The 19,885-nt window shown below is 45.4% G+C and overlaps 1 protein-coding gene across 3 annotated transcripts in view; it reads left to right on the plus strand.

The window, feature by feature from the left end:
• The window catches only part of FRMD6 (FERM domain containing 6), a 189,424-nt gene that overhangs the window by 138,630 nt on the left and 30,909 nt on the right, over window positions 1-19,885 (plus strand). For all 3 annotated transcript variants that reach the window (XM_061612534.1, XM_061612533.1, XM_061612532.1), the window contains 5 exons: window positions 811-1,064; window positions 4,783-4,873; window positions 7,360-7,439; window positions 10,326-10,402; window positions 12,217-12,403. In XM_061612534.1, coding sequence (XP_061468518.1) covers window positions 966-1,064; window positions 4,783-4,873; window positions 7,360-7,439; window positions 10,326-10,402; window positions 12,217-12,403 — 534 coding nt within the window. In that variant the 5' untranslated portion in view covers window positions 811-965. The remainder of the gene's footprint in view (window positions 1-810; window positions 1,065-4,782; window positions 4,874-7,359; window positions 7,440-10,325; window positions 10,403-12,216; window positions 12,404-19,885) is intronic.

Here is a 19,885-nt window from a genome sequence, read left to right on the forward strand (position 1 = left end):
AATGGGGAAAGACCCCTGTCTGCAAACCTGGAGAGGCAGAAAGAGCATTTATGTGATGGATGAATTGTTCACTCCCTTTTTTACAACACCCTCGAATCTTCTGATGAAGGGCAGTTGAGGAAGTTTTTAAGTAAATGAGAACTTGGTTCTGTCCACTAACATCAAAGGCTTCTTTTCTTGGCTGGTCTGGATGAGTTGAGGGAGTTTTTTGTTTCTGACACCGCAACTGAGAACTGTTGCAAGTAGGGACCGGGGGAGGGGGGAATTTGAATCCATTCACATTTAAAGACGAATTTGCCAAATTTGCACTTTCCAAAGCAAAACATAGCCATCCTTCGAAATTTGCACATCTCTGAATTTTGCAGCGTGGCTCTTCAGCCAAGAAATGTGTACAAAAATGCATATATTAGGGTGAAGTTTTCAGTAAATGCATGTCTTAGTGAAAATAACCTCCAAGATGTACTATGTTAGGGAAATATAAATAATAGGGAGTTATCCTTTGCAAAAGTATGTCAGGAGAAATTCACACTAAAATGCTGGTGAATTTTTATGAGAACTTTAGGGCAAAAAAATCACAAGCTGATGTAGAAATGTGGAGAACTGAATTTAAGCGTGGAAAAATAAGAAACGGAAAGTGTCAGATTTGCCCATCCTTAGTTGCAAACCACTCTAAGTGCTGTTGTTTTTTAAAAAGGCTGGATATACATTTCCTTAATAGTAGTTATCAGTAGGGCTTGGGAAATGTTTTTCTCCTGCCTCCCTGTAGTTCCTACCGTCTGTACAGTTGTCTGTGTTTCTTGTTCTTTGCAGCGATGGTACCCTTGGGAGGAAATGCCAGGATGCCCTGGCTGCTGTGCCGTGGGTGACGAAGAGGAGGGGCTGGTGGCCGAGTGCTCTGACCTCGAGGTTTCCAGACGGTCTTGGAGCTGCTCGCTAAGACATCCACGGGGAAGGCCCGGAACACAATGAACAAACTGAACTTCCACAATAACAGAGTCATGCAGGACCGACGCAGCGTCTGTATTTTTCTCCCCAATGACGATTCCCTCAACATCATCATAAAGGTAAGTCAGCCGGCTCAGAGCCCTCTCTTTCGCTCCCCTCCCCGGGGGCCCACTGTAGATGGGGACATGTTCATGCCCCCCATCCATTTATCTCCCCATTTCAAAAGCCTTGATAAGTGGACCTTGTCTAGGGTGGGGGGGGGGTGGACAGAAAGTAGGCCGGGTTCTGCTGCTAAGTCCTTGGGGGCAATTTGCAGATAGTTGCTGACTCCCCGTTGTTTAATAATAGGAACAACAAAATGACTTTTCTAAAACTAAATTAGGTTGCTGAAATGAGGCAAGCTAGCCAGGAGTGGGCACTGTGTGAGTGGACTGTGAGCCCAGTTCTCCTACTGGAAACAGATTGCTACGCTCAGAGGGACGCTGTTCTTTAATTCAAACTGTTTGTCGTATCTTTTTGCACCTGACTCTGGTTGGTAGGTCTCAGGGTTCTAGTCAGAAACGAAGTAGATTGTAACAAACCGGACGTCTGCCCATCCCTGAGAGGGATGTGGGGAGTGCCTTCTCTTCCAGCTTGGCTCACTTGCTTGAGTTGCCAGAACACTTTCTAGCTTGCCTTTCACAGCTTGAAGGGCTGGAAACTTGCTGTAGAACAATGAAAACAGACTTTACAGAGTACCAAATCTTGTGCCTGTGGGAAAGTGCAAGCCAGAGCCGCACATTACATGGGCTTCCTTTTTTGTGTTTGCAATGACTTTCTGTTAGCGCATAAAACTACCACATGCAGAGTGGTTCTTTAACCCTTTCCTTCCCAGCCATTTGGAGGGCACCAGCTTGACAAAGAAAAAGCAAATTGCATGCCTTTCCTGCAAGGTGCTCCCAGTGGTGTTACATAGTTCTCCCCCTTCTCATTCTGTCCTCACAATAACCCTGTGAAGTAGGATAGACTGAGCAACAGTCACTAGCCCAAGGTCATCTAAGTGAGCCTCATGGCTGAGTGAGGATTTGAACCCTGCCCTCCTAGTGTCCTTGTCTAACAGTCTGACCATGCTGACTGGTGACTTGACAGTGAAAAAGCCCTTCTCTCTCAACCGTCCCCGCTCTGGCTGGCTTCCACATATCCAGCTTTCTAAATTGCATCCAGAATGATGTTGTGACTGCCCTTTCATCTCCTTTGTGGAGCACTGGGCCTCTGACCAGAGAGGACGGTGCCGTTCATGGTCAAAAAACAAGAAAAGGTTATAAAGTTGCCACATTGTATCCCTGTTGCTGTCATAGAAGCTCTTTATCTTGGCTCTCTGAATGGAACCTGCCTTCGCAAATGGCAGACATTAAATTTAAAATATTGTTGTTTGGTGCTGCATAAAATACCCGCCCCTCTGCCAGATTGCTCTCCATGACAAGAGGATTTAGATGTTCCAAGAGATGATCGTTTAAAGCGTTTGCCTTCCTTTTTGTAACTTGGACTGGGCCATTTTTCTCTGCCGCCCTCCTCCTTTGATACATGACATTTTTTAAAAGAGTTGCTTATGCTGCTGTTCCGAATTCTTCAATTATTAATCCTCTGGCTTCGTGCCTTTGTGGCAAGGCATGGGGCTCTTGCGGTATCCAGAGCCGTTCTGGAAATCAGAATATTTTGCGGTGGATCTACATATTTTTATTTGCATGCTGTTACCGTAATTGCCGCAAAAGTAAGAGAAGTTGAGGCCTCACGGCAGTGGGAAAACGCCCTCCCTCAAACCCTTTGAAAATGTTTGAAGCCCCCTCACCGTTCAAGCTTCTAAACTGAGCCATTGATACTGCAAGAGATTAAAAGATTTGAAGCCCTCTTGAGTCCAATGGATCTCACTGTTTTTCCTTCTCGTTTAACTGTCTGAAAATGAAATTTGAGATTGTAGCTATTTTTGTCTGGAGTAATTTTTTTTTATTTTGACTTTTGCTTCAAATTGGGGGATGATGCCTTGGCTGCAGCATTTTTGTTCCCCATGGTTAAAAGATCAGAGGCACCCCTTGAGGATTGTGTGTTTCCCTCCTTGTCTTTTCAACGTGAATTCCCTGGTCCTTTATACACATTTTCAGAGCTGCAAGGAACTGCTTCCCTGTGGCTGGTGGGGGGGCAATTCTGTGGTCAGGCCCTGCTTACCTCCCTCTCCCCCCCACAACAAACATGCATGTAGGTTTGGTCATCATTAACGCATTACCACAGCTACCCAAGAGCTGACCTTCAGTGATTTATTTATTTGCAAACTGCTTCATGACCTGACAGCTGGTATAGCACGGTGGGGGGAGGAGAGCCTGGCTGGGAGTCCAGAGTCTGAGTTCAAATCCTTGCTCGTGTCTCCTGGGTGTCAAGGGCCAGCTAAAGATCACCCCACAGGGAGTGGCTCAGGGGTTACGTGCCCTGCCACCTGTGCAGCCGTGGGCAAGCTGCAGAGTCCCAAGGAGCCCAGTTGCAGACAAGGAAGGGGCTGGCTTGTGCAGCTGTGGCAAGCTGAGCAGGCCCTGGCCAGCTGGGGAGGACTAGCCTCAGAGGGAGGCAATGGTAAACCCCTTCTGGATACTGCTTACCATGTAAACCCTATTCATAGGGTCGCCATAAGTCAGGATCGACTTGAAGGCAGTCCATTTCCACTTTCATGACCTGAGGCCCTCAAAGCAGTGTACAGCAGGATAAAAACAAGATGAAATACAAATTCTAAAAATAATTAAAACCATTTCTGCCAGCTCTTCTGAACAATAAAACCGGTTCCACAAATCCTAAAAACGATGGGAGACATTCAACTACATTTTTAGTAGGAGCAAAAGTGCAAGGAGATTCTTCTCCCGCTGCCCCCAAATCAGTTCTAGAGGGTTGGGGCCACCCCAGAACAGATTTAAGGGCACATGGGGGGGGAGAAGGGAAGATAATTCCTTGGCCCAAGGAGAAATCCTTGGCTGATGGAACAGTCTGTTTAGTGCTATGTTGCATGCATTTATGCAGGTGTATGATTAATATTTCATAAATGGCTAGGAAAGCCTTCTTAAACAAATGTGCCTAAACATCATGACATACACATTATTGTCACTGCAAAATTTTGAATTCTGGGAATCTCTGTTTTTGTTGCTTTAAAAAACATGTTTCTAGCCCCTGAGGTTACAGGGTTTCCTGGGTGTTGGGGTTCCAGAGCATAGCTCCTTTCCCCTTCTCAAAGTAACCTAAAAATATGACTTTGTGTATGGTTCATACATCATAGATTGTTGTTTGGGCAAATGAAGGTTGCAGAATTCTGTACAGTTCGTCTGCTGATCTTGTTAGGCAACTGCAGCGACCATCGCCACCAACTAGAAGCCGGGGTAGTATGAAGTCTAGTTCAACATCTGTGGGAAATGATCTGTTGATTATGCTGCATACCCCTGCAATACAGCATGGTGTGACTCGAGCTCTTAGTGTTGTGGCACCAGATTTTCTGCCCTTTTAGCAATTTAGCAAAATTGTTAAATAAAGTTACGTGTTTGTTAACTACTTAAAGCCCCAGCATTGTTTTCAACAGTTGTTGAAAACGTTTCTTGTCGCCCAAGCATTCCCAACCTAATCTTATTTTATTTTACTTTACCAAAAAAAATGTATTTTTAACTGTTTTGTGATCTGTATTATGTTTATAATCTGTTTCTGTACGCCACTCCAGTATTCGCTGTAGAGCAGTTTATAAATCCTGAAATAAGCCTTCCTGTATAATTTTTGCAGAAATTACTCTCCAAATAATTGCCTTTTCCACCACCCGCGCCCCACCCTCTGTAGGTTAAAATATTGTGCCATGAGCTACTAGTCCAGGTGTGTGACCTGCTCCGGCTGAAGGACTGTCATCTCTTTGGACTCAGCGTCATTCACAGTAAGTCCCAAGGAGGGCAATTCAGCTTGATGCAAGCTTCCTTCCTCTCTGTGCATCTCCACCTATGTTGCACTTTGTATGACCTTTACCTGGATCTGATACGCTTGCCCGGTGGTATTCAATGCTAGTCTTACTCAGAGTAGACCCATTGAAATTAATGAACCTAAGCTAGCCATGTCTATTAATTTCAATGGGTCTACTTGTAAGTTCAGGGTTCTGGTTTTGGTGTACAAAGCCCTATACATCTTGGGACCAGGATACCTGAAAGACCGTCTTACCCCTTATATACCCAGTCGATCACTGCGCTCTGCAGGTGAGGGCCTCCTGCAGGTACCATCTTAGTAGGTCAGTTCCGCACAACACAGGAAAAGGACCTTTAACGTGGTGGCACCAACCCTGTGGAATTTCTTCCCCTTAAATATTAGACAGACACCATCTCTGTTATCTTTTTCAGCGCCTATTGAAGACCTTCCTCTTTCAACAAGCCTTTTAAGTAGAGACCTGGAATTGCTTTTTAAGATGCCTTCAAAGCTTTTTTAAAGGTTTATTTCTTTATTTATTGCATTTGTATACCGCCCCATAGCCGAAGCTCTCTGGGCGGTTTACAACAATTAAGATGTGTTATTTTAACATGTTTTTAACGATGTTTTGTTTAAATATATTTTAAAGTCTGTTTTTATGATGTTTTAGTGTTTTTGTTTCCCACCCTGGGCTCCTACTGGGAGGAAGGGCGGAATACAGGAATACCCCACATTAACGTACTCAATGGGACCAGAGCGAGTACGTAAACCGAAAATGTCCTTAGTGAAGCACTACCTTTTAAAACTTTTTTTACCTCTCCTTCATGTGGAGCCTCAAAGCCCCGCACTAAAGCCTCTGCTGCTGCGCTGCCGCGCCTCTCAGCTGATCGCGATCGCGCCTCCCAGCTGATTTGCGGTGACGCGATCGTGTCTATTTCCACCCCCACGCACCGTTAAGTGTCTGTAAGTGTGAAGCAAGCGTACGTAAACAGGGGCATGGTGGAGTATGGAGTATGTCCGTAAAAGCGAGTGTATGTTAAGTGAAGGTCCGTATAGCGGGGTATTCCTGTATAAATTTAATAGATAAATAAATACATATAAATGTACATACTCTAATAGGCATGGCTGACTTAGGGCTCGGATGCAGTGCAGCGATAGATCTCCATTGTCATATTTGCTAACCATAGTTATCTCAAGCTACGGTTTGTAGCCATCATTAGAAACTGGTTTTTCAGCTAACTGTGTAGTTCAAGAATGGGGAATCTCAAGCCCTCCAGGTGTTGTTAGACTACAACTCCTACCATTCCTAACCATACACCGTGCTGGGTTGGGCTGATGAGAGTTGGAGTCGGAAAACATCTGGAGGGCTACAAGTTCCCTGTTGCTGATGTAGATGGTTAACTGTGGTGAGTGTCAGCGTAGATGGAACCCTAAACCATGGCTGTTTCCCAAAATAGAAGGGGGGAAGAAATTGTGGTGCAAGAGGGGAGGAGGGAGGGGGACTCCCTGCCCACAGAGGGGAGAATGGGTAGCACTGCACTTCCCCGGGCTTTCAGCACCCCAGCACCAATCAAGAGCAGAGGACGTTTGATGTTGGGATTCTGCTTTAAAGGAATGAGATGGTCCACAGTGCTTCGAATGAACAAAGGCATCTAGCCCTCCCTGTGTTGTTTCTGGGGATTGACGTATCTGTCACCTTTGGTTCTCTCAGCCTTTCGAGTCTAAAACTCAGTTCTCCACATTTCCACTGCACTTTGTGATTTTTTAAAAAAACACCCATGAATATTCATCTGTACTTTAGTGCACATTTCTCCCAACAGACACATTTTTGTATGCAGTTTCGACTAATGTGTACCCATTTGTGCAAGCAGTTTCCTCTAATATAATGTATTCTTGCATGTTGTTTTCACTAATATGTCAATTTTAATGCACATGTTCCCCAACTGTATATGCGTTTTGTATATATTTGGTTGGAGAGCTGCGTTGCAGAATTTGGAGCACATTTCAAAGGGCGCCCGCATTTCAGTGTGTATACTGGTTCGAGAAGAGCGAATTGGGCAGTTTCTCATTAAAATACAAACAAAATCAAATCTCTCCTAGTTGCTTCCCACCAGGAACACACAAACATTTTTCTTTACCTAAGTGCATTTATTTTTCTAAAAACTGGGCAAGACGTGCTCAATAACAACTGAAAAATACATTGCAAAAAAATAGTAAATATTGTAAAGAGAAATTTGTGTGGGAATCCTCTTTTCTTTTTTTCCCCCCAGCAGAAACTGTTGAGGCTAGTTCAGAAAAGCAGTGTTTGAAACACCACCTTTGTGTACAGACTGTATCATGAACTACTGTGTCTCTCTTTAGCCGCGAGGGCACAATCATTCCTGCTTTTTAAGAGGAATGTCAGAAGAAGCTTCTGCAGCAGCCCCTCTGTCTAATCTCAATTTCCTGTTTCTTTCCATGGCACAGACAATGAGCATGTATATATGGAATTATCCCAGAAGCTCTACAAGTACTGTCCAAAAGAATGGAAGAAAGAAGCAAGCAAGGTAAGGCACACCCCTCTAGTTTCACCTCTATGGTCCAGGAGAACTGGAAAGTAGATGGCAGCTGTGAGCTCTGTCCCCACATGCATCCATCCTGTTTGAACTTCCTGCTGTCACTGGGCAGATCACTTGAGCCCCCACCATGTGTAGCATTTATGCAGGGGCAGCCAAGCACAGTGCCCTCTGGATCACTGTTCTTCAACCTTGGGCCTCCAGATGTTGTTGGACTACAACTCCCATCATCCTTGCCAGCTTACCCACTGGTCGAGGGATCATGGGAGTTGTAGTCCAACAACATCTGGGGACCAAAAGTTGAAGAACACTGGTCTGGATGGTGCTGGGCTACAGCTGCCCATTATCCTTGACTAGGGATGGGATCTGTTGGCTGGTGCCGCTTTGAAAGCCTTCCATTGACCTAATAGGCAGTATCGATTCGAGTTCGTTCTTTGTCCTCTATCCATTGCTTTTACTAGTCCAGTTCTTTCCTCTGAAAAATATCAATATTAATATCAATATTTTTGAAAGGAACTATCAATATTTTGAAAGGAAAGCAGTTTCCCATCCTCCTCTGCTATTTTATAGGCTTGGCTTGTTCCCTCCCACTTGGAGCTTGAATTATTCGAGTGGAAGGGGGTGGCGGAGAGAGAGAGAGAGTTGTTGTGCTGTGCCATGGGTAAAATTAATAAAAGAACAATATGTTCAAGAGAATATTCAAGGGGGTGTAATCTGGTGTCCGGAGAAAACTGCTTAAATTCGGAGCAAACAGGATCACTCCATAAAGATGGAGAATATGGGGACCATTGAAAAATTCGGTGCTAAATCCAAATTCAGCGGAATTCTCACCCATTCCCATCCTTGACCCTTGGTCGTACAGGCTGGGACTGATGTGAATTGGACTCCTGCAACATCTGGAGGGCACCACATTGGCTAACCCTGCGTTTATTCCAGGAGGGGCAAGGTTGTGCCTCCTAGCTGTGTCCTCCCATGGTTCAGCGTGTCCCAGTGTGCTGGAGACTTCCACAGCCTTGAAACTGGTTCACAGTTTCGGCAGCCCCGGGGGGAGCACATCTTGGAGGAGGAAAGAGTGGGGTGCTGCTTGGATTACTACACTGGCAGTGTTTGTGAGAACGGACACCTCCATGTGGCGCCTTTTTGTTTATTTATTTATAAAAATATTTGTATACAGCTGTTTCATTAAAAACATCAAAGTGATTTACAACATGCTTAAAACAACAACCATAGAATAAAAAACATTAAAAATACAATAAAAACAAAGGTCAAGGGTTGCTTTAAAAAAGCTTGTTTTTAGTTGCCTGCATAAGCCTGGTGGAACAGAAAGGTTTTCAGCAGGTGCTTAAAAGTTCAAACAGAAGGCACCTGCTAAATCTCTGTTGGCAGAGCATTCCAGAGAACTGGGCCAATGACACTGAAGGCTCAATTTTGCGTTGATGTTAAATGAGCGTAGACCACTCAGAGGAGACCAGAGCCGCTCCTGCAGATGATCTCCGTGATCGAGTTGTACTCTGTGGTTTGTACAAGTGCAGTCGCCCGGTGGAGATCTCCACAGGAGTGTTGCTTGACCAGAAGCCTACAAAAATGTGCGGGGGGGGTAAAAGGGTTTTTTGGCTTTTTTTCCTGGTGGTTTGGTTTGGGAAGGGGTGTTGCCTTTCTGTTTTGTTTGCCTGCCTACCTGCATTTTGTGGGCAAGCTGGTATTTTGCCTGTTTGGGAGGGTTCTGGACATCACCAATTTTTTCTTCTGTGAAATAGGCATTTTGCAGTGCTAATGACAGCTTTAGATTTTCAAATGTGCTCCCAGGCCCCAAAATGGTTGAGGATCCTGATATACCCTCTCTAAACAAGCAAGCAGTAAGAAGAGATTGAGCTTCAGCCTCTTGTTCTGTTCCTCTGGGAGTTGTGTGGATTGGGCCCTGAGAGAAGCAGCAGTGGCAATTGGAGGGGGAGATGCTTCCCTGAGAGCATCTTACCCCACACAATCTAGACCTGGGCCTGCCCCACACAACAAAGGTGTTGCTGTGGCGTGAACCAGCCTTCTGGAGCATTTGGGTTATCTTCTCAGCAGGGTTCAGTGGGAAGAAACGGCAGCTTCCATTTTTACATCCTTTGAGGAGTCTCTGACTTCTGCAAATGAAGATGCCTTTTCTCAAAGCAAAAGGCGACGCAATTAGAAACGAAATCATCTGTAGCCAGTTTGCAGCTCTTTTAAAAAAAATAGAAACAAAAAGGTACTGTAATTGCTTCCCCCACCTCTAAGAAGGGCTGATGAGAAGCTATGAATTGCTTAATGATTTAATACCAGGCACTTTGGAGATCTATGGCATCGTTTAGCCTCTGTTAATGAGGCTGCCTTGGCATTGAAACTCCAGCCTGCCCTGAGATAAATTGCAGGCATGCGGGGGATGTCTCAGAAAATTACCTTTAAGCACCTCTGAGAGTTGGCTTCAGCCCCCGAAGTCAGCTCAGCCTCCTGCCGTCGTTTCCAGACAGATGGGTTTTGTGTCAAAATAGCAAAAGGCCAGGCTTGGTTTTCTGGTAGCAGATAACAAAAAGGGCATGACCGGGACTGAATCGGAAGCTCGGGTTACCGGCAAATCAGAAGCTCGGGTTACCCTCACCGGTGCGGTTGACAGCTTCGTGCACAAACAGTTTTTGAAAAGCCGGCGCAACCAGACCTTTGGGTCGTTTTCATCCCATCATCGCCTGGGCCAGCCAAGAGTGACGATTGCTACCCTGCTTTGTAGCTTTTCTGTCGCTGAAGCTTGGCATTTTTTAGAAAAAAGGACAACTTAACAAATGTTGGATCCCCCCATCTCATTCAAATAGAAACTTGAACAGAAGGCTGAACTGTTACTTTTGCATTTGGTTGCAGGGCATAGACCAGTTTGGTCCCCCAATGATCATTCACTTTCGAGTCCAATACTATGTGGAAAACGGCCGGCTGATCAGGTAAGGTGGAGGAAGCTTGCATGCGGAGGGGGAGCAGAGAGCGGCATCAGAGCACGGCTGCCAAAAGCCTGAGGCTGCATATGCACCATATATTTAAAGCACATGACTCCCCCGCCCCAAGAATCCTGGGAAATGTAGTTTAAGGGTGTTGGGAAGAGGATTCTTTGGGGGTACTCATGTGCTTTAAACATTTGGTGTGTGTGCAACTTCACTAGCAAGGAGCCACAGGAGAGGAGAATTGGCTCCTAAGGTGGCCCACAAATTAAATAATGTTTTAGCTGATCAATCTATGTGCTTACTGATAAATCAGCTGCACCTTAATACACTAGCATATTATCAAGACCTCAGCATAGGGGTCTTTTTGAGATAACCCACAATTCTGGATCACTCATTGTTAGAAAGGTAATTTCTCATATTTTTCTCATTCAACTACAAAGCTACACTGGGCCTAAACTACCCTAAAAGTATTAATAATTACATTATTATTAACACAATTTTATGTATTTATTACTGCTGTCATAAAATTAATAAGATTATTTTTATTCGCATCCTCATCGGTATTAATAATCATTTCTATAGCACCACCTATGTTTATGAAATAGTTCTACTTAGCATTTTTATAGATGTTCAAAACACTTCGCATACATTATTGTTGTCATCCTTTCAACAGCAGCGACAACCCTGTAAGGTATATCAATATTATTATTTCCCATGTTGCAAATGGCGACTCTGAGGCTCGGCAGAGTGGCATGCTAAGGCCTGCCAGTGAGTTCATAGCAGAGACAAGATTCGAACCGGGGACTTCTTGATTTATTGCTCAGTCTCTGAGACACTACGTTTGCAGCATTTCACCCAAATTAGAAATTGTGCCTTTGAAAAGTTGGCCGGCTCAGTTTAATCAAACCAAAGAATGCACTGAAATCAGGTGTGTGTGTGGGACGACGACATTCCATCTAGGAATTTGGAAGTGCAGCTCAGTGCAGATTTCACCCCGCCCACACTTTTGAGTGCTCCAATTCACCTTCCGGTTCAATTTATCATGCAATTAAGTGGCTAGAACTAGATCCAGGTAATTGCAAGCACTGTCTCTTGCCCTCCTGATTTAATTGCTGTGCTATTTTAGTGGAACTCCTGTGTTGCCTGTTTTAATTGTGGGCATTTACATTTTAATCTTGTAATGGGATTGTTTTATTGCCTATCATAATTATGGGCATTTACATTTTAATATTTATAGGACTCGTTTTTGCACTTTGTAAACCACTTAGGAGCTTATTTTGGAATTAAGTGGGATATAAATTAATAAATAACAATAATCTGCTGTTGTTATATTTATTACCTGGCCTTCACCAGGAGGTCCCAGGATGGGTCACAACAATCTTTAAAGCAAATTACAATTGCAGCTAGAGTGGATCCCAGAAATGCGTTAGAGTGTTGGACTTGGACCTGGGAGACCAGGCTTCAAATCTCCGCTCGGCCATGAAGCTCACGAGGTGACCTTAGGCCAGTCGCCGTCTCCCAGCATAAAATACCTCACAGGGTTGTTGTAAAGATAAAATTAAGAGAGGAAGAGCCATGTTTGCACTCTTTGGAGGAAAGGTGAGATATAAAAGTGATAAGAAACAAATAAATCTCAAGTGTCCAAGGCCAGGGTAAAGAGATGCATTAACAGCTTCAGCATACGTGCAGTGGCATCTGTTAGCAAAGAAGAGGCACCGGACCCCAGCAAAAAGATTTCCTGGGTTCTGCTTTTCTGGCAGTTTGCTCTCTGCCTTTGTTCATGCCTATCCTCCCCTCTCCTCCTTGTCTCCTCCCAGCGACCGAACTGCCCGCTACTATTATTACTGGCACCTGAGGAAGCAAGTCCTCCGTTCCCAGAGCGTGCTGCGCGAAGAGGCCTACTTCCTGTTGGCGGCCTTTGCCTTGCAGGCAGACCTGGGCAACTTCAAAAGGAACAAGCACTACGGCAAATACTTTGAGCCCGAAGCCTACTTCCCTGCTTGGGTAGGAGCACCTCCCCTCCTGCAGCCCTTTCTCCTTTGCCCAGAGAGCAAAGCGCTTCCGTTTATTTTTAATGCCTCAACGCAAGCTCTTTTGCCATAGCTGTGAAGGTTGGCCGTGGCTCTGAGCCGTTACAGGCGTCAGGCCGTCGCTTCGCCCACAAGGAGTGAGCGGGTGCGTCTGTCAGCCAGGAGAAAACGCAGAAGGCAGCGATGGCTGGGATCGACTTGCCTTTTGCAGAAATTTGGGTCCCTTCCTCCCCCAACCCCCGTTGTGCTTTTTACTTTGGAGGAGCCCAATAGATGCATGCTGGTTTGCGTGTTTGGTTTTTTGCCCTCTTTGTTCTTAATGCCGCTGGGTGCAGTTAGCCGTTTCGTGGGCATGTGGCAGCCGACCCACGAACAGGAAAGGCGGAGGAGGTTACCTTGGCAGGTTGCTTGTCAGTGGGGTGATGTAAGGCTCTTTGGATGGGCCAGCCAAAGGACTTAATTGCAGTACTTGGGCCTGGATGCATGCTCTCAAACTGGCCTCCAAACTTCAAATGGTGAGTTACACCATTAGTCCATCTAGCTTAGTGCTGTCTACACTGACTTACAGTGGCTGTCTGGGGTTTCAGTTAAGGGTCTTTTTCCGCTCTCTACCTCAGCTTGACGAGGACTGAACATGGGACCTTTGGCATGCAAAGCAAATGCTTTATCACTGAGCTATGTTGTTGTTGTTATGTGCCTTCAAGTCGATCACGACTTATGGCGACCGTATGAATCAGCGACCTCCAAGAGCATCTGTCATGAACCACCCTGTTCAGATCTTGTAAGTTCAGGTCTGTGGCTCCCTTTATGGAATCAAACCATCTCAAGTCTTAAACGTAGTTTCTAGATTAGAACTACATCCAGACTGACTTCCTATTTATTTATATAAAGATGTACGTCTTACATGGAGTCAGACCGCTGGTCCATGTAGCTTAGTATTGTCTGCACTGACTGGCAGTGGCAGCCCAGGATTTCTCCAGGAGTCTTTCTCAGCCCTACCTGGTGGTGCTGGGGATTGAACCTGGAACCTTTTGAATCCCAAACAGATGCTCTACCACTGAGCTACGGCCCTTCCCCTGGGCCCTTTCTTGGTTCCACAGTGACTTGCCTGTAGAGGCACACACTCATTTCAAGCATGGTGCTGGGCAGGCCTGTTGAGCCTTTGCTGTATCCGGGAATTGAGTGTGCATCCTCAAGCAAACCCAGCACTCTCCTGCGTCAGCCTGTTTCAGAGGAAAAATGGGTTGCAGACTTTTCTGGGAAGCTTGTCTACCATTCCTGATGACCTCATTGAGGAACTCCTGAAAATTCATGTATCTTTATTATATTGTTTGTTAATTTTTAATTTGTAGATTTAGCAAAAAGCAGGAGTGGAGGGAGAAGAAAGGATTATTAAAAAAGTAAAGAAAAGGAAATGATATATAATAAAAATCCATGAACTTACATTAAGGATACGGTATCCATCAGCACACCCATCTTCAGTTAAACATATAAGTTAATATAAGCCCTCCAGATGTCCAAATAGGTACCCACATGAAATTGATGTCTTTAAGAGGCATGTTCTAATGTAGCTAGGGCAGTGAGGTTCTCAGGCCATAGCATAATAGACGGTTGGTGTTTTTCCTTCCAGGCTCCAAGTATTATTTATTTATAAAAATATTTATGTACTGCTTTTCATAAAAACTGTATCAAAGTGGTTTACAACATATATGACTACACAATAAAACCATATAAAAATCAGAAATCATTAGCTAAGATATCTTCTCAATTGCCTACATAAGACTGGTGACATGAAACATTTTCAGTGGGCATTTAAGAATTAGAATAAAACACGTCTGCTTAATTCTATTGAAAGGGCATTCCACAGGACTGGTCCGAAGACACTAAAGCTTCAATTTCTTGTTGTCAAATGAGCAGTGTCGACCCAGAGGATGACCAGTGATGCTCCTGCAGTGATCTCAGTGATTGAGCTGGGATGCAAGGCTTCAAGCAGTCCCTAAGGTACCCTGGCCTAACATGTTCAGGGCTTTGTCAGTTAATGCAAGGATCTTGAAGCTGATGGGCAGCCAGTGCAGATGTTATAATAATGGTGTCACATGTTTTCAGCCACATGCCCCCATCAACAGTCTGGCCACTGCATTCTGCACCAACTGAAGCTTCCAAACCAGGCCCAAAGGCAGCCCCACAAAGAGTGCATTGCAGTAATCCAGCCTTGCGGTTACCAATGCATGGACTAGAATGGTCAGACTATCCCTGTCCAAGAACGGCCGTAGCTGGCGAATCAGACAAAGCTGGTAAAAGGTACTCCTAGCCACAGAGGATGCTTGAGCCTCTAGTGACATAGATGTATTCAGGAATACCCCCAAACTACAATCCTGCTCCTTCAGAGGGAGCGTGACCCCATCCAGAAGAGGTAACCTGCCTATCTCCCAGGCATGGGAACCACCCACCCAGAGAGCCTCTGTCTTCCCAGGATTCAAGCAGTTTATTGGCCCTCATCCACTCCACCACTGCATTCAGATACCGATCCATAGCATTCACAGCCTTTCCTGATTCAGATGTTATGGAGAAATAGATCTGTGTGTCATCACGCCTTGCTCCAAACCTCCTAATGACCGCTCCCAACAGCTTCATATAGATGTAACAAAGCAGTGGGGAAAAGGGTAGTACCCTGTGAAACCCCATAGCACAAGTGCCAGGGGGCTGAGGAACAGTCATCCAGTGCTACTGTCTGGATACAGCCCTTGAAGGTGACGGTGGAACCACGGTAATACGGTTCCCTGCGATACTCATCCCACTGAATTGGTCCAAGAGGATACCATGATCTCTAGCTTTATTTATTATTTATTTATTACATTTATATCCTGCCTTTCTTCCCATGCTGGAAACCCAACATGCGGTTCTCAGGTGGTCTGCCATCCAAGCACTGGCCAGACCTGACCCTGCTTGCAGAATCCACTTTTGTTGTCCTGCCTTTAACCCCCATACTATAGCAATATGTTTGCAAAGTACATGAGCATTTGCAAATATCAAGGATTCTGCCAATTATATTTGTTACTGTATTAACTTTACTGTATTTACAGTAGCGTACAGTCCTTCTGTGCGACTCGGAACCCAACATAATAAAATGCAATTTTGGAATACAGTATTTTTAAAAAGTCACTGTGCAGCATAAACTTCTCAGCAGAGAGAAGCATGAAAGGCGATAACTCAAAAGTACACAGGACATTAAACAGTAGTTCTGAGCATTAAAAAACCACGTATTTGTTAAAAGTCACAGATAAGGATTCCTAAGGCACCGTTTGAAAAGCGAAGCATCTTGTGTTCCCCAGAAACAACTATCCTGTGAAGTTGTCATGGAAAGGAATACAAGGAGCTGCTGTAACCCATGTCAGAAAATTTGCCCATCTACACTGGTATTGTGTACTCTAACTGGCAGCAGCTCTGCAGGGTCGCAGGCTGAGATGGCCTTCCCTATCACCTACTGCGTGGCTGTTTTACCTGGAAATGCCAAGGCTTTTCTACATGCAAGGCATTTTGTCTGCAGCAATTCTTAAGTGGCGTGGCGGAAACTACAATTTTATAGAGGAAATACCCAATCATAACCCAGCTGGGAGTTGCCTAGCGGTGTGCACACCTGTGTTGAAGAGGTGGCAACTGGCAGGCAATGGGCCAAGGTGGTGATGCTGCCTTCCAAATCTCCATAGGTGTACCGCTTGGACAGTGAGTGGCAATGAAGAGGCAAGATGGGGTGGAGCCCATAGTTCAGCGATACAGCACTTGCTTTGGAATGCAGAAGCTCCCAAGTTCAATCCTCAGCATCTCCAGGTAGGGCCGGGAGGGAACCTTGTCTGAAATCCTGGGGAGCAGCTGCCAGTCAGTGTAGACAACACTGAGTTAGATGGTGAAGGGCCATAGTTCGGTGGTAGAGCACCTGCTTTGCGTGCAAAATGGCCCAGGTTCAATCCATGGCATTTCCACATAGAGCTGAGGGGCAACCCTGCGTGAAGCCTCGGAGAAGGTGCTGCCAGTCAGTGTAGACAATATTGAGCTAGATGGACCAATGGTCTGGGTACAAGGCAAGTTCCTACGTGTGTGCCTACGTCTCTTCAGCTCCTCATCCGAATTCCCAGTCCATCAGTTTATCTTGACTGTGTGTCTGCTCGCTGGGAAGTCGAATCACTTGGGCACCCGACTACGCTGTTTGCATAATACCACGCCGGAGAAATAGCTCGGTATCCACGGTCAGGAGAGGACTATTCCTGTCCTCTAGTGCTGGCCCAGCGCCATCAGGATAATGTCTGACCTGGGCTGGAGTGGGCAGAGAGGAAGACATTGAGTCTCCTGTAACAGGAGGGTGCTGGTTTGGGGGAAAAATCTAGGGTGGAGAAACGCAGTCTGGAGAGCCATGTATAGTGTCTTCCTTGGTGGTCAGTGCTTCTACCCTCCACCCCACTTCCAAGGGTGTAGGCCTGTTGGACACATGCAGAACTTCTTGCACATTTGGGAGAGAGAGAGAGAGAGAGAGAGAGTGTACGCTGGTTCAGTCAGAGCTGTTTGTGCATAGCTGCAGGAGCAGCTGTGGGCACCCCCAGAATAGATTCTGGTTATAAAGAGAGGGTGATGTCATGGGGAATGCACAACTGAGACATTCATGGCTTCTAGCTGTGATAACGAAAATGTGGGGCATGGCTGGGGGTGGAGGTGGTTAGAAGGGCAGTTAACTGTTTCGTGATCTTCTGCAGCAAAGTCGCCTAAAACAAGTGAGATGGAGCCAGGCCACATTCACACCATACATTTATTCCATTATTGAAAAATGGAAATGGACGGCTGTGAGGCGTCCTTCCCTGGCTCTCCCTGTCAGATTCCTACCTGCTCGTGGTTACTGCCTGTCTCTAGGCACCACCAGGGACTCCACCAGTCCGGACCGCTCTCTCTTATGATTTCTCTCCCCGCTCTAGCACAGATCTCAACAGATTCCCCTGCTAGGCAACCACCAGTAACGTCCCAATACTAGTATTCCCAGAGACTCTGAATACTGGTATTGTTATTCTCTTCACCGCTGCCACCATTTGTTACAGTTCCCCTTCAGCCTTGGTCATTACCTTACCCTCCCTTCTGGTCTGTGAAACCCCAGCCAAGGATCAGGCCTTTGGTAAACCAAATTAAGTATTTATTAAAGATAACAAAGCTAACAAGATTTCTTCTTAAGGCACATAAGCATATGGTTTTACTCAATACTAATCTGAACTCTACCTCCCTCCTGGTAAACAACTCTCTAAACCCCACCAAGCAATCCACTCTTTCTCTTCTCCCCCCTAGATTCCACTCTTTACCACCTCACATTCCCCCACATTTACCTGTCATCCTTTCATTTATACTGTCAGCCATTTTAAACATTCAGCCAATCATCAAGCATTCTATTGCCCATTCACTCCCCCTCCTCTTTCACTACTTTCCATGTATACTCTAAACAACCAGCACTTACCATATATACACTAATATATAGGAACATCACATTTCCCCTCCCTTAAACAACGGCAGAGTATTATTCCTGTTCCAGGATTTATACGTCGCGTTAACAAATAAAAGTCTCTATGGGGAAAATGTCTTTCTTTGTTCCTCTGTCTGGTCACATCAATGCAGTCCCAGCCACTTGCCTGGAAAGTCCATCGGCCAGTACATTGTCCTTGCCTTTGATGAACTGGAAGTCCACTTGATAGTCCTGTAGGGCCCAGGACCACCTCTGCAGCATAGTGTTATGGTTTTTCATAGTCTGTAACCATAACAAGGCCCGATGATCCGTAGTCACTGTGAATCTTCGTCCCCACACGTATGGGCGCAACTTGTGCAGTCCCCACACGACCGCTAGGCACTCCTTCTGGACCGACGAATCGTTTTTCTCCCTCGGCGTCAGCTTGCGATTCAGGTACGCCACTGGATGTCTGGTGCCTTCTCTCTCCTGTAGCAAGACGACTCCCAGCGCGAGGTCCGACGCATCTGTAGCCACGATGAATGGTTTCTCATAGTCTGGTGCTATTAATATGGGTCCTTGGCACAAGGCTTGCTTCAGTAGATCAAAAGCCTTCTGACATTCATCCGTCCATACCACACGCTCAGAACACTTCTTCTTTGTTAATTCATGCAAGGGGGTTGCTATTTCCCCAAAATTTCTCACAAACTTCCTATAAAATCCAGCCACACCCAGAAATGCCCTTACTTGTTTTTTGGTTAAGGGGATCGGCCACGCTTGTATTGCCTCCACCTTGCTCCATAAGGGGGTGATTTTCCCACTCCCCACCTTATGTCCTAAATAGATTACTTCCTTTAGTCCAAACTGGCATTTCTTAGCTTTTATTGTGAGGCCTGCTTTTCTTAAGGCCTCCAGTACTGTTGTCAGGTGTTGGACATGCTCAGGCACCGACTTGCTAAAAATGGCCACGTCATCGATATAGGCCACTGCAAAATCTGACATGCCTCGCAACACAGTATTGATTAGCCTCTGAAATGAACTTGATGAGTTCCTTAGTCCCATGGGTAAGGTCACAAACTCATATAACCCATCTGGTGTACTGAAGGCAGTTTTGGCTCTGGATTGCTTGTCTAGTTCCATTTGCCAAAATCCTTTACAGAGATCTAGTGTAGAGATAATGGTTGCTGCCCCCAATAACTCTAACATTGCGTCTACCCTAGGCATAGGATACGCATCTGGGACAGTAATTTTATTGATTAGCCGATAATCAATGCAAAACCTGGTCGTTCCATCTTTTTTCGGAACCAGGACAATACTTGAGGCCCAGGGACTGATGGATTCCCTGATCACTCCTAATTCCAGCATATCTTCCACCTCCTTTTTGATCTCATTCAAAACTTTCCCATTCACACGGTACGGAACAGCTCTGATTGGGGCATGATCTCCAGTATCAATGGAATGTGTAACTATACTGGTTCGGCCAGGTTTGTTGCTAAAGAGATTCCTATAGGTTTTCAAAACTCTCAGAATCTCTTCTTTTACTTCCTCCTTCACCTCCTCTGACCATTCCACTTGATCTACCCCTCCTTTGTCTTTGCTTTCCTGTACCAAATCTGGAAGTTCAGGCCCACTTCCCTCAGGGAATAAGGTAACTTGCAACACCTTTGCATCCCTGGTATGGTAAGGCTTCAACATATTTACATGAACCACTTTGCTTTTGTTTAATTGGTCTGTGGTGATTACATACGTCACTGTGTCAAGCCTTTCTCTGATGGTATATGGTCCTTCCCAGTTAGCCTGCAATTTGTCATGTTTCCTGGGTATGAACGCCATAACCATATCTCCCACATCATACACACGTTCTCTGGCTGTTCTGTCATACCAGTAACTTTGCTTCTCCTGTGCATGACTCAAATTCTCTTTCACTACTTCCATCATTTATGTTAATTTATTGCGGAATTCCAATACAAAATCTACTACAGA

Source organism: Rhineura floridana, chromosome 2 (assembly GCF_030035675.1).
Source record: "Rhineura floridana isolate rRhiFlo1 chromosome 2, rRhiFlo1.hap2, whole genome shotgun sequence".
Classification (NCBI taxonomy): Eukaryota; Metazoa; Chordata; class Lepidosauria; order Squamata; family Rhineuridae; genus Rhineura; species Rhineura floridana.